This window comes from Pimephales promelas, chromosome 9 (genome assembly GCF_988280905.1).
Source record: "Pimephales promelas chromosome 9, fPimPro1.hap1.1, whole genome shotgun sequence".
In the NCBI taxonomy this organism is placed as follows: Eukaryota; Metazoa; Chordata; class Actinopteri; order Cypriniformes; family Leuciscidae; genus Pimephales; species Pimephales promelas.
This window is the reverse complement of record NC_142777.1, coordinates 8,937,893-8,950,446: the sequence shown is the minus strand read 5'-3', so window position 1 is coordinate 8,950,446 and position 12,554 is coordinate 8,937,893. Positions and strand designations below refer to the sequence as shown.

The window sequence follows — 12,554 nt, the reverse complement described above, 5'->3', positions numbered from 1 at the left end:
AATAAATACAAAAACATATCAAAATGCCAAGTCGAGTATTCACGTAAACACGGTAGATTTAAGGACTGTGTTCTCTCTCACTCTAACTCACTCTCTCTCACTTACGCAGACAGAAAGGATTTATGCTCATCAGTTGATAACTCAACTTCACAGTGAAAGCCCTTCACAATTAATATTCAAACTTTGCTAAATATTTGTTTGATTTTAGCCTAATACAGTGGCTCAACTATAAGTTTATCAAGCGACGAGAATACTTTTTGTGCGAAAAAACAAACAAAAATAACGACTTTATTCGACTATTCCTTTTCTTCCTTGTTGGCCTGAAACGAGACTTGCGCGAGACCTCCACGACGCATGCGCGAGAATTGCGATCTCCTTCAACTACTTCAGTTCAGTTCTCGCGCATGCGTCGTGGAAATCTACTGAAGTCTCGTTTCAGGCCAACAAGGAAGAAAAGGAATAGTCGAATAAAGTCATTATTTTTGTTTGTTTTTTCGCACAAAAAGTATTCTCGTCGCTTGATAAACTTATAGTTGAGCCACTGTAGTCACATGGAATATTTAAACATTTTCTTCATTGACTTTCTGGGCCGTCAAGTGTCATTCCCTTAGGAGCCTATGTGGTTGTTATACAGCTCTCAAATTTAATCAAAAATATCTTCATTTGTATTCCGAAGATGAACGAAGGTCTTACGTGGTTGGTACAACATGGGGGTGAGTAATTAATTACTTAATTTTCATTTTTGGGTGAACTAACCCTTTAAGAGTGAGCGCTCGTGAGCGGGAGACATGCATAACCTGATTTATACGAGGTTGAACTGGCCGTGTACTATTCGACTATAACGTTCATAGTCGAATCAGACCTATCCGAATCGAATCGTCGAATCCTCGACTATTAGAAGTCAGCCCTAATAGTAATCGTATAGCTCTTATCAAACTAAAATAATGGCCGAACGGGGGGAGTTGAACCGACCGTGAACTCAGCGACCTGGAGAGCGGGCGGGGGGAAAGACGCAACTCCTTTTTATTTAAAGGGGACGTTTCGAAACGGGTTGCTCACAGAAGCACATCAGAAAAGGGGTAGAAAAGGGGCCTGTTGAGCTATAATAATGAGGAATTCTGACCTAAGCATTGCAGTTATGCTTTATATAGACCACAAATGTATGATTTATAAGTAAAAATGAATGATTTAAAAGCATGATATGTACCCTTTAAATCAGAAAAGTATTTGGGGGCCTGGTTGTTTAGTGATTTATAAACAAATAGTACAATTTAAAAATCGATTCTAAATCGGACTGGCAGCCAGTGTAAAGAACGAAGAATTGGAGTGATGTGGTCTCATTTTCGACTGCCAGTGAGCAAATGGGCAGCTGCATTTTGGACCACCTGAACTGAAGACATGAAATAGAAGTGAGAGGTAGCCCAGCATATAATAAATTGCAATAGTCAAAACATGTAGAAATAAAAGCATGAATAATTGTTTCAAAGCTATTCCTATTTAAGAATGGCTTTACTTTGGCCAACCGGCGTAGATGATAAAAACTGGTTCTGACTGTGGCATTAATTTGTTTGTTCAGCTTGAGACTAAGGTCTAGATAAAATCCTAAGTTTTTGACTTCGGAAGTGAGGTGTGGTGTAAGGGTGCCAAGGTCAGTGCAATATCTCTCAGAGAGCGTGCTAAGACCCAATTGGGTGATTTGGGTTTTCTCTTCATTAAGCAGCATAAAGTTGTTAGTGAGCCACATTTTGAGTTCATGGAGACAGTCTCGTAGTCTCTTACATGTGGTCATATCATTATGTTTTATGGGTATGTAGAGTTGGGTATCGTCCACATAGCAGTGGTATGACACACCCAGCCTACTCATAATTGACCCAAGAGGAAGGATGTACAATGAGAAAAGTAGGGGTGCCAGAATTGAACCCTGGGGTACACCACAGTTGAGGTGAGTTGCAGAAGATAAATGAATACCTAAACTAACAGAAAAACTTCTGTTTGAAAGGAAAGATTGAAACCATTTGAGTACTATACCTGAGACTGAGAGACTGATCGAACATTTTATCCGAGATAGGAGAATCTTATGGTCAACAAAGTCAAAAGCTGAGCTTAGATCTAAGAGCACTAAGGCCATGGTATCGCCAGCATCTGTCGTTATTAAAATATCGTTAAGAACTTTTAAAAGGGCAGACTCAGTGCTGTGAAGGGGTTTGAAGACATATTTAAAGATGTCTAAATTCCAAAATAGAATTGTTATATAAATACTGTTGGAGCTGTATAAAAAAAATGTTTTTTTCAAGTATTTGGATAAGAAGGACGGGTTTGAAATTGGTCTGTAATTCGCATATACAGCGGAGTCGAGCTTCTTTGCGGCCTTCATCTTGTTCCGCATCCGACTGCAGTACAAACTCATACGGTTGCACAGATGTGTCCTCAATGACTCCCGCTGCCATTCTTTCTCCAAAATATACCCTCGACTGTTGTTAAAGAGCACCTATCATGGATTTTTGAAAATGACTGCAGTAATGGCTGCAGTAACTCATAGCCCCGGGGTTATTAATTTATTTATTAATAAATAAATGTTTTTCCTTAAAATACAGGGTGCATAAGTCAGGACACCCCTATGTTAAATTCCCATAGAGTCAGGCAGATTTTTATTTTTAAAAGCCAGTTATTTCATGGATCCAGGATAATATGCATCCTGATAAAGTTCCCTTGGCCTTTGGAATTAAAATATCCCCACATCATCACACACCATTCACCATGCCTAGAGATTGGCATGGGGTAATTTGCATAAGATCATCTTTCAATGCAAATAAAACCAGCTATTAGGCTACCTGAAGTAAAACCATGCCAATCTCAAGGCATGGTGAATGGTGTGTGTGTGTGATGATGTGGGGATATTTTAATTCCAAAGGCCAAGGGAACTTTATCAGGATGCATATTATCCTGGATCCATGAAATAACTGGCTTTTAAAAATAAAAATCTGCCTGACTCTATGGGAATTTAACATAGGGGTGTCCTGACTTATGCACCCTGTATTTTAAGGAAAAACGTTTATTTATTTGATACATTTTATTCATTCACAAAGAAAATTTGTGTCCTTAAAGGTTGGAGTTTTCCTCATTTTTCTAATTAAGGCATTAAGATCAATATCCAGAAGATGATTTTTTTTATTCCTCTTTTTAGGCAAATTTAGCATGGGTGTCCAAACTTATTCATATCACTGTATATTGTGTTGTGTGTGTTGTGTACACTCCGCGCAGCTTCTAAGCGGGTCAAAGTTAGTTTTGTTTTTGATATTCACCAGACATTAATTGAAAAATGGCAATTACCTCCTAAACGACTTGGCCAAATATGACTTCACTCTTTATAATAAGCACTGCCCCTCAAAAGCCCCCGCAAAGTGAGTTTCGCCGGGAAAGCTTGCTCTTGACCGTGTAAGGGACCGTGTGGAAAGTTCACTTTTTCTGACACGTTTGTTCAAACACTATATACAATTTTCAACACTTGACAAGCTATAATCCTGGTTATGGGCGTTCCGTTGCCGACAGTCTCTGCCTACGGTTTACCAATAACAACCAATAACAAACTGATTGGTCAAATGACCCAGTCGGTTGTTATGCTAGACTGTATTTTTTTACAGTCTATGATAACAACTGACTGGGTCATTTGAACAATCGCCGCAGATTCGCATCACTCAAAGGAGGTGTTTGGGAAAATGAATCGTCGAACGAATCATTTGGGAGTCGTTGAGCAAATCAGTTAAAAATAAATGCATATTATAAGACAAATAAAGTGTTTTTTATCCTTGCATGCACGTTAAACTGTTTTTGGGAACTCCTAAAACAAAAATAGGAACATTTCAAATGCTATGATAGGGGCTCTTTAAGGCAACACTCCACGTGCATTGTGTCGAAACGCCTGCAGAACAAAGGGGAGGAGTGAGCAAAGCTCATTATCATTTAAAGGCATATGCACAGAAATGACGTGCTGAAAACAGCTGGTTTTGACCAGGTAAAATGATTTTTTTTCTTACAATACTAATGAGATTTTTTTAAATTAAAGTGTATACAAACTTTTCATTTAGACCCTAAATAATTAAATTAACTTGAAAGTGGCAAAGTATGAAAGTGGCATTATATGACCCCTTTAACTGTTGTGAGTTTATTTTGCACTGATTCACTGATAGGAGGATATATGATGTCACAAGTATGTACTAGTTTATTGAAGTTGGATGTACATACATCTAATGAATGAGTGTTTAGTCAGTCGTTTTGACTGTTTTTGTCAGGCGGTACAACGGTACAGGCGGTACAAAGAGCAGGAGAGACGGAAGAGAAAGCAGGCAGCAGTGTCAGCTAATGCAGCACAAATAAGTGCAAAAAAGGTCACCAAAATTAAGTGTTTTAACCTCATAATTAAATACAAAAGGAGAAAAACTGCGAAAAACTCAACTTTAAAAAAAAAAAAAAAAAAAAAAAAGAATTTCCTCTTTCAATAGGCTGGCTACAGACCTGTGTGATTAACCTATTTGGATAATGCAAAAGGAATAGTTCATCTAAACGTGAAAATTCGGTCATTGCTCTTAACCTGTATGCTGTTATTATTTTTCTGTAGAACGGCAAATAAAAAATTAAGAATCTTCATGCAGTTATTTTACATTAATCAATAGGGTCGACTGTAACTATCTTTAGAGCATATGTTGTGTTTCCTGCTCCTCATCCAGATGGTGCTCCCAGCAGCCCTCTCTCAAGCCCAGCACAGAAACAAAGAAAAGTATTGGAGAGTTTGGTCTCAAGAGATGGTGAATTCATTGTGTTATCTTTGCAGAATCAAATGTTTTAGACTTATATTACATATGTGGTAATTTGAATATAATAACCTGAATCTGTGTATTTTTGCTGTGACAGGGGCTGAATATGTTGGTGTAGAAGAGTTTGTTGAGTATACTAAACAATATACTGAGGGTATTTCACCAACACCTGCCATGGAAGCAGCAGGGAATGATGATGATGATGATGATGAAGGGCCAGTAAAGAACCCTGATGAACTGCCTTTGCATCAAAAGGTGCCATTATTATTTCTGCTTATTTCCATGGTAAAACTTGGCAAGCTTACTTAGTGTACAGACTACATGGCTAGCTGTCCACACAAATGTCGCCCAAACTAAAGTAGAATATCATAAGTAATTGTTATTGTTTAGCTGTCCATGAGATGCTCATGGACAGCTACACACAGGATTACAGGATACAGAGTATAAAACACCTATGTACTGGATTAATTGATACACCTTTAATTAGATTAAAAATGTTTCCGGTTACATCTGTAACACAGGCTCCCTGAAAAGCGAACGAGACGCTGCGTTGAGATGCTGTGGTGGGAACACTTGGGAACATCATACCCACGCCCCCATAATAGAAAGTTCCTGTCGGTGTGAAATTGAGCATACAATAGGACGAGAGAGTGTCTTAGGGACATAACCACTGATCTGTATAATGACTGGATAGCTCATGACATTCTAAACTGCCACCAGGCAGTGAAGCCACCGGAAGTATTCGAGCAGCCATCTTACGATTCCCTACCATCAGAGGGCTCCAACGGCTGCTATACAGAGATTGGTAGCTCCAACGGCAATAAGATGACACACTGTGCATCAACAAGGGTAAAACGAAGTTCACAAAAGGATCTAGAAAAACTGCTCACAGGTTGTAATTAAAGGCCATAAACGGTCATTTCACAATCGTCGCTATTTCCATGCTGTTTTATCCGAGGCAAGAGTAGCCTAATGCTGCTTCTTCAAAAAACACAATCAGATAATCAGCTATAATCCCAATTAAGTGCCCAGGAGCGACCCCATTTCAGGGTTCCCGCGGATCTTTAAAAAGTCTTAAAAAGTCTTAAATTCGATTTTTAAAATGTAAAGCCATAAAAAGTCTTAAAGTCTTATTTTTACTTGTGAAAGGTCTTACGTTTTAGATGACACTTTGACTTAGTAATATCTAAATGTTTTCTAAATTAAAACCATCTAATTTGCTTAAGTATTATTTTTTATTGGCCTATTCTATCTTTGTGGATTTGCTTGTTCACGTGACAATTCGCATTACATATGCGGCAGAATTACGTCTGGGTCCTGCACGCGAGAGAAGTTGGCAAATGTCAGTTCAATCTTAAGTTACTTCTTTATGTGCGTAAGGTTGTGCAATGTGTATTGTCTATTATGATATTCAAATTTTTTTAACGACTTACAAGGCACTGTGAGCTGACATCGCATTAGTCTCTCATGCTTTCACTGCGTGATGTGTGCAGTTATAGGCATAGACATGTAGGCTATTTATTATGTCTATGGTTATAGGTATGTACCCAAATTAGTTTTTGTCTTATATTTACTTATATTATCATATTCCTTAGTGTCGTTTTCCCGTGCACAAGTGTGATGTTTGTTATACAATGGTTAAATTAAAAATAAATTGACATTGTGAGTTAGTTTTTAGACATAACATGATCAATATTCTTTGTTTTCCCTTTATTTCGTCGACGAGAATTTCAAAATGAAACCGTAGCAGAGTCTCAATGCAACAAACAGCGATGATTTCTTGAATGAAATCCGCGTTTTGAACGAATCATTTTAACGATTCAGTGAACAATCACTTGCTTCTTTCCCGAATGAATCAGCCGTTTAAACAAATCATTTGAATGAATGACCCTGAACTCGCTTATTAAGTCGGTGACTTGTAACCGCGTATTGGCAGTTTTAGTGTCATATTTAAAGTAAAACGTTAAAGTTTGAAATCATTTCATATTTAAATATTGAATATTGAAATAAATTCAAGGACCGTGACGTCACCCGGTATGGCGCAACCGGGGCCCCACCCTGGAGCCAGGCCCGGGGTTGGGGCGCGTATGCGAGCGCCTGGTGGCCGGGCCTCTCCCCATGGGGTCCGGCCGGGCTCAGCCCGAAGTCTTCCTGTGGGCTCACCACCTGCAGGAGGAGCCGTAAGGGGTTGGTGCAGAGAGGATCGGGCGGCAGTCGAAGGCAGGGGCCTCGGCGACCCGATCCCTGGACACGGAACGTCACCTCGCTGGCGGGGAAGGAGCCCGAGATTGTGCGTGAGGTTGAGAGGTTCCGACTAGAGATAGTCGGGATCACCTCTACGCATGGCTTGGGCTCTAGAACCACACTCCTTGAGAGAGGTTGGACTCTTCACCACTCTGGAGTTGCCCATGGTGAGAGGCGGCGGGCTGGTATGGGTTTGCTTATAGCCCCCCAGCCGCCATGTGTTGGAGTTTACCCCGGTGAACGAGAGGGTCATTTCCCTGCGCCTACGGGTCGGGGATAGGCCTCTCACTGTCGTGTGTGCCTACGGGCCAAACGGCAGTGCAGAGTACCTGGCCTTCTTGGGGTCTCTGGGAGGAGTGCTGGAAAGTGCTCTGACTGGGGACTCCGTCGTTCTGCTGGGGGACTTCAACGCTCACGTGGGCAACGACAGTGACACCTGGAGGGGCGTGATCGGGAGGAACGGCCCCCCCGACCTGAACCCGAGTGGTGTTCAGTTATTGGACTTCTGTGCTAGTTACAGTTTGTCCATAACGAACACCATGTTTAAGCATAAGGGTGTCCACTAGTGCTAGTGGCACCAGGACACCCTAGGCTTTGTGGTCGTTTCATCTGACCTGCGGCCGTATGTCTTGGACACTGGGGTGAAGAGAGAGGCGGAGCTGTCAACTGATCACCACCTGGTGGTGAGTTGGATCCGATGGCGGGGGAGTAGGCTTGACAGACTTGGCAGACCCAAGCGTACTGTAAGGGTTTGCTGGGAACGTTTGGCCACCTCCGGCAGAGCTACGACCAGATCCCGAGGGAGGCTGGATATATTAAGTCTGAGTGGACCATGTTCTCCACCTCCATTGTCAAAGCGGCTGCTCGGAGCTGTGGCCATAAGGTCTCCGGTGCCTGTCGAGGCAGCAATCCCCAAACCCGGTGGTGGACACCGGAAGTAAAGGATGCCGTCAAGCTGAAGAAGGAGTCCTATCAGGCCTGGTTGGCTCGTGGGACTCCGGAGGCAGCTGACAGGTACCGGCAGGCCATGCGGACTGCGGCCCGGGTGGTCGTGGAGGCAAAAACTCGGGCCTGGGAGGAGTTCGGTGAGGCCATGGAGAAGGACTATCGGCTGGCCTCGAAGAGATTCTGGCAAACTGTCTGGTGCCTCAGGAGAAGGGAAACAGTCCCCTACCAATGCTGTTTACAGTAGGGGTGGGCAGCTGTTGACCTCAACTGGGGATGTCGTCGGACAGTGGAAGGAATACTTCGAGGACCTCCTCAATCCCGCCGTCACGTCTTCCATTGAGGAAGCAGAGGCTGAGGGCTCAGAGGTGGACTCGTCCATCACCCTAGCTGAGGTCACCGAGGTATTCAAGAAACTCCTCGGTGGCAAGGCACCGGGGGTGGATGAGATCCGCCCTGAATACCTCAAGTCTCTGGATGTTGTGGGGCCGTCTTGGTTGACACGCCTCTGCAGCATCGCGTGGCAGTCGGGGACAGTGCCTCTGGAATGGCAGACTGGAGAGGAGAATATGGCCGATAGGGGAACCTCGGATTCAGGGGGAACGGTGCGGTTTTCGTCCGGGCCATGGAACACTGGACCAGCTCTATACTCTCTACAGGGTGCTGGAGAGTTCATGGGAGTTTGCCCAACCAGTCCACATGTGTTTTGTGGATTTGGAGAGGGCATTCGACTGTGTCCCCCGAGGCGGCCTGTGGAGGGTGCTCCGGGAATATGGATCCTTTGCTGTCCGGTATGACCGAAGAAGGAGCTTGGTTCACATTGCCGGTAGTAAGTCAGACTTCTTCCCAGTGCATGTTGGACTCATGCAGGGCTGCCCTTTGTCGCCGGTTCTGTTCATAATTTTTATGGACAGAATTTCTAGTCGCAGCCAGGGGCCGGAGGGTGTCAGGTTTGGGGACCACACGATTTCGTCTCTGCTCTTTGCGGATGATGTTGTCGTGTTGGCCCCTTCACACCAGGACCTTCAGCATGCACTGGAACGGTTTGCAGCCGAGTGTGAAGCGGCTGGGATGAAGATCAGCACCTCCAAATCCGAGGCCATGGTCCTCAGTCGGAAAAGGGTGGCTTGCTCACTTCAGGTTGGTGGAGAAATCCTTCCTCAAGTGGAGGAGTTTAAGTATCTTGGGGTTTTGTTCCCGAGTGAGGGAAGGATGGAACGGGAGATTGACAGACGGATCGGTGCAGCTTCTGCAACAATGCGGTCGATGTACCGGTCTGTTGTGGTAAAGAAGGAGCTGAGCTGAGATGACTAATGAGTCAAAGTCCAAATTACAGCCTTTGCGGTCCAAACTTAACTAATAAGCATAGTGTGGAACATTATATAGAAACTGTGTCTATTCCTCGTTTAGTGAAGCCAAACAATAAATCTAGTGTAGGATCTAGCAAAAATCTTATTGTAATTAAACCAGAAAATCTAAATATCAGTGAACAAAAACAATTTCTAAAGCTAGGTCTCCTAAACATTAGATCGCTCACACCTAAGGCGGTTATTGTAAATGAAATGGTCACAGACAATAACTTCGATGTTCTGTGCCTTACTGAAACCTGGCTTAAACCAAATGAGTATTTCGGTCTAAACGAATCTACTCCGCCAGGATACTGTTATAAACATGAGCCTCGTCTGATCGGTCGTGGCGGCGGTGTTGCAACAATCTATAAAGATATTTTTAATATTACTCAGAAAACAGGTCACAGGTTTAATTCATTTGAAGTACTTGTGCTAAATGTTACGCTCTTAGATGTAAGAAGGAAATCCATATTATCTCTAGCCCTGGCTACTGTATATAGACCTACAGGGCCATATGCTGAATTCCTAAAAGAGTTTGCAGACTTTCTCTCGGATCTATTGGTAAATGTCGATAAAGCAATAATTGCTGGAGATTTTAACATACACGTAGATAATACAAATGATGCTTTAGGGGCTGCGTTTACAGACTTATTAAACTCCTTTGGGGTCAAACAAAACGTCAGTGGTCCCACTCATCGTCTAAATCATACACTAGATTTAATTATATCATATGGAACCGATCCAACTGATATAGATATTATACCGCAAAGCGATGATGTAACTGATCATTACATGGTGACTTGCATAATACGTACTGATGAAATATGTCATGTTGCACCACGTTATAGACCAGGCAGAACAATCCTTCCAACCACTATAGATGGATTCTCAGATAGCTTACCTGATCTATCTAAGCTGCTAAGTGAACCCAAACAAACAGATGAATTAGAGGAAATGACTAGCAGTTTAAGCACCATTCTTACTAGTACATTAGATATTGTTGCGCCAATTAGATTAAAAAAGGTTTGTAAAAAAGGTTAGAGAGAAAATTAAAGCACCATGGTACAACAGTGCTACACATGCTATCAAGAGAGAAACTCGCAACTTAGAGCGTAAATGGAAACAAACTAATTTAGAGGTCTTTAGAATCGCGTGGAAAGACAGCATGTCACGTTATAAAAAGGCCCTAAAAACAGCCAGGGCTGAGCATCTCCGCAAACTAATCGAAAATAACCAAAATAATCCAAGGTTTTTATTTAACACCGTGGCTAGACTAACAAATAAACAGACATCACCAGAGCAAAATATACCGTTACAGTTTAGTAGTAATGATTTTATGAATTACTTCAATGCGAAAATAGAAAGCATCCGAAACAAAATTATAAATGTACAATCCGCTATGGTGTCTTATGATTCAGCTTCAATTATGGCCCCTCTAGAACAACTACACCGCTTTACAACGATAGGACAGGAGGAGCTAAATAAACTTATCATTGCATCTAAACCAACAACATGTTTATTAGATCCAATACCCACTAAAGTAAACTACTGAAAGAACTATTACCTGCAGTGGAAGAGCCTCTCCTCAATATTATTAACTCGTCTTTATCTTTAGGTTATGTCCCAAAAATATTCAAGCTGGCAGTAATAAAACCGCTCATTAAGAAACCGCAATTAGATCCAAATAACTTGGCAAATTACAGACCCATTTCAAATCTTCCATTTATGTCCAAAATACTTGAAAAAGTGGTTTCCGCTCAATTGTGCTCTTTTTTGCAAGAAAATGATATCTATGAAAAATTCCAGTCAGGATTCAGACCGCATCATAGTACAGAAACTGAGCTAGTTAAAATTACAAATGATTTACTTTTAGCTTCTGACCAAGGCTGTATCTCAATACTAGTCCTACTTGATCTTAGCGCTGCGTTCGACACTATAGATCATATAATACTCTTGGATCGACTACAAAACTTCACCGGTGTCCAGGGACAGGCATTAAGCTGGTTTAGATCGTACTTATCGGACCGTTCTCATTTTGTCTGTTTAAATGGGAAAAAATCAAAGATAATGTCAGTAGACTATGGAGTACCGCAAGGATCGGTTTTAGGCCCTCTGCTATTCTCAATATATATGCTGCCACTTGGTAATATTATAAGAAAACATGGAATTAATTAAGTTGGCTTGAGAAAGCCAACTTACTGAAATCCTATTTAAACTTATTAAGTTGGCTTGAGAAAGCCAACTTACTGAAATCCTATTTAAACTTATTAAGTTGGCTTGAGAAAGCCAACTTACTGAAATCCTATTTAAACTTATTAGTGGTGCTTGCAAAGCAACACTATTGTTATCCTGCATACTTATTATTATTCTTCTTATTATTCCGGACACTTTTTTGTCCCGCTACTCCTCCCGCAGTTTTTGTCACAGACCCATGAATGAGGTGTCAAAACATGCGGCTTGTTCGGGAATGGTGTGCTATGACTTTTCTAAGCGATCGGGGGTACGATGTTCGCCCCAGGGGCGAAAAATCGGCCGAAAAAGTCCCATTGACTTAACATTACGACAAACTTTGACGAGTCATAGCTCTGAGCGAGGAATTTGCAGAAACCTGCGATTTACCACATTTGAAGAGGCTGGCAGGCTCTGTAAGAACATACCTCACAATGGGGTAAAAGTTGCACCCCTGGGGGGCAGGAGGGGCCCAAATTTGCCCCATTGACTTACTATGGTGAAGGACGTCCCATCAAATGCATGTGTTTTTCCTACTATGGTAAATTGCATAGGGATTTTGTATTGAACATAGCTCTGGATCACAGTGTCATAGAGACAAGGGGGCGGGCTCATTTTACTCAGACGACCAATCAGTCTGTCAAGATCATTGTGAAGCTATTAAGCCACGCCCTAGCAACCATTTAGCACACCTTAGCAACAACTCCCATAGACTTCCATTAAAAAAGATCAAAGGGATATCTCAGGATATAAGTGTCATAGAAACATAAGGGTGGGCTCGTTTGATTTGGGCCAGCAAACAGCCAATCCTGAATCACCTCAACACTTACTGGCCACGCCCTAGCAACCATTATCGAGGACCTTAGCAACCAAATTTCAAAGAGGGATATCTTCCATTCTGAATGTCACAGAGGCATGGTAGTTGTATTATATCAATCAAACTGACAAGCAGCCTTTGGAGATTCATGATTGGCAG

General features: G+C 42.1%; 1 protein-coding gene across 3 annotated transcripts in view; it reads left to right on the top strand.

The window, feature by feature from the left end:
* The window catches only part of wfs1b (Wolfram syndrome 1b (wolframin)), an 80,512-nt gene that overhangs the window by 19,899 nt on the left and 48,059 nt on the right, over positions 1-12,554 (top strand). For all 3 annotated transcript variants that reach the window (XM_089134725.1, XM_039650651.2, XM_039650650.2), the window contains 2 exons: positions 4,725-4,802; positions 4,909-5,066. In XM_089134725.1, coding sequence (XP_088990851.1) covers positions 4,725-4,802; positions 4,909-5,066 — 236 coding nt within the window. The remainder of the gene's footprint in view (positions 1-4,724; positions 4,803-4,908; positions 5,067-12,554) is intronic.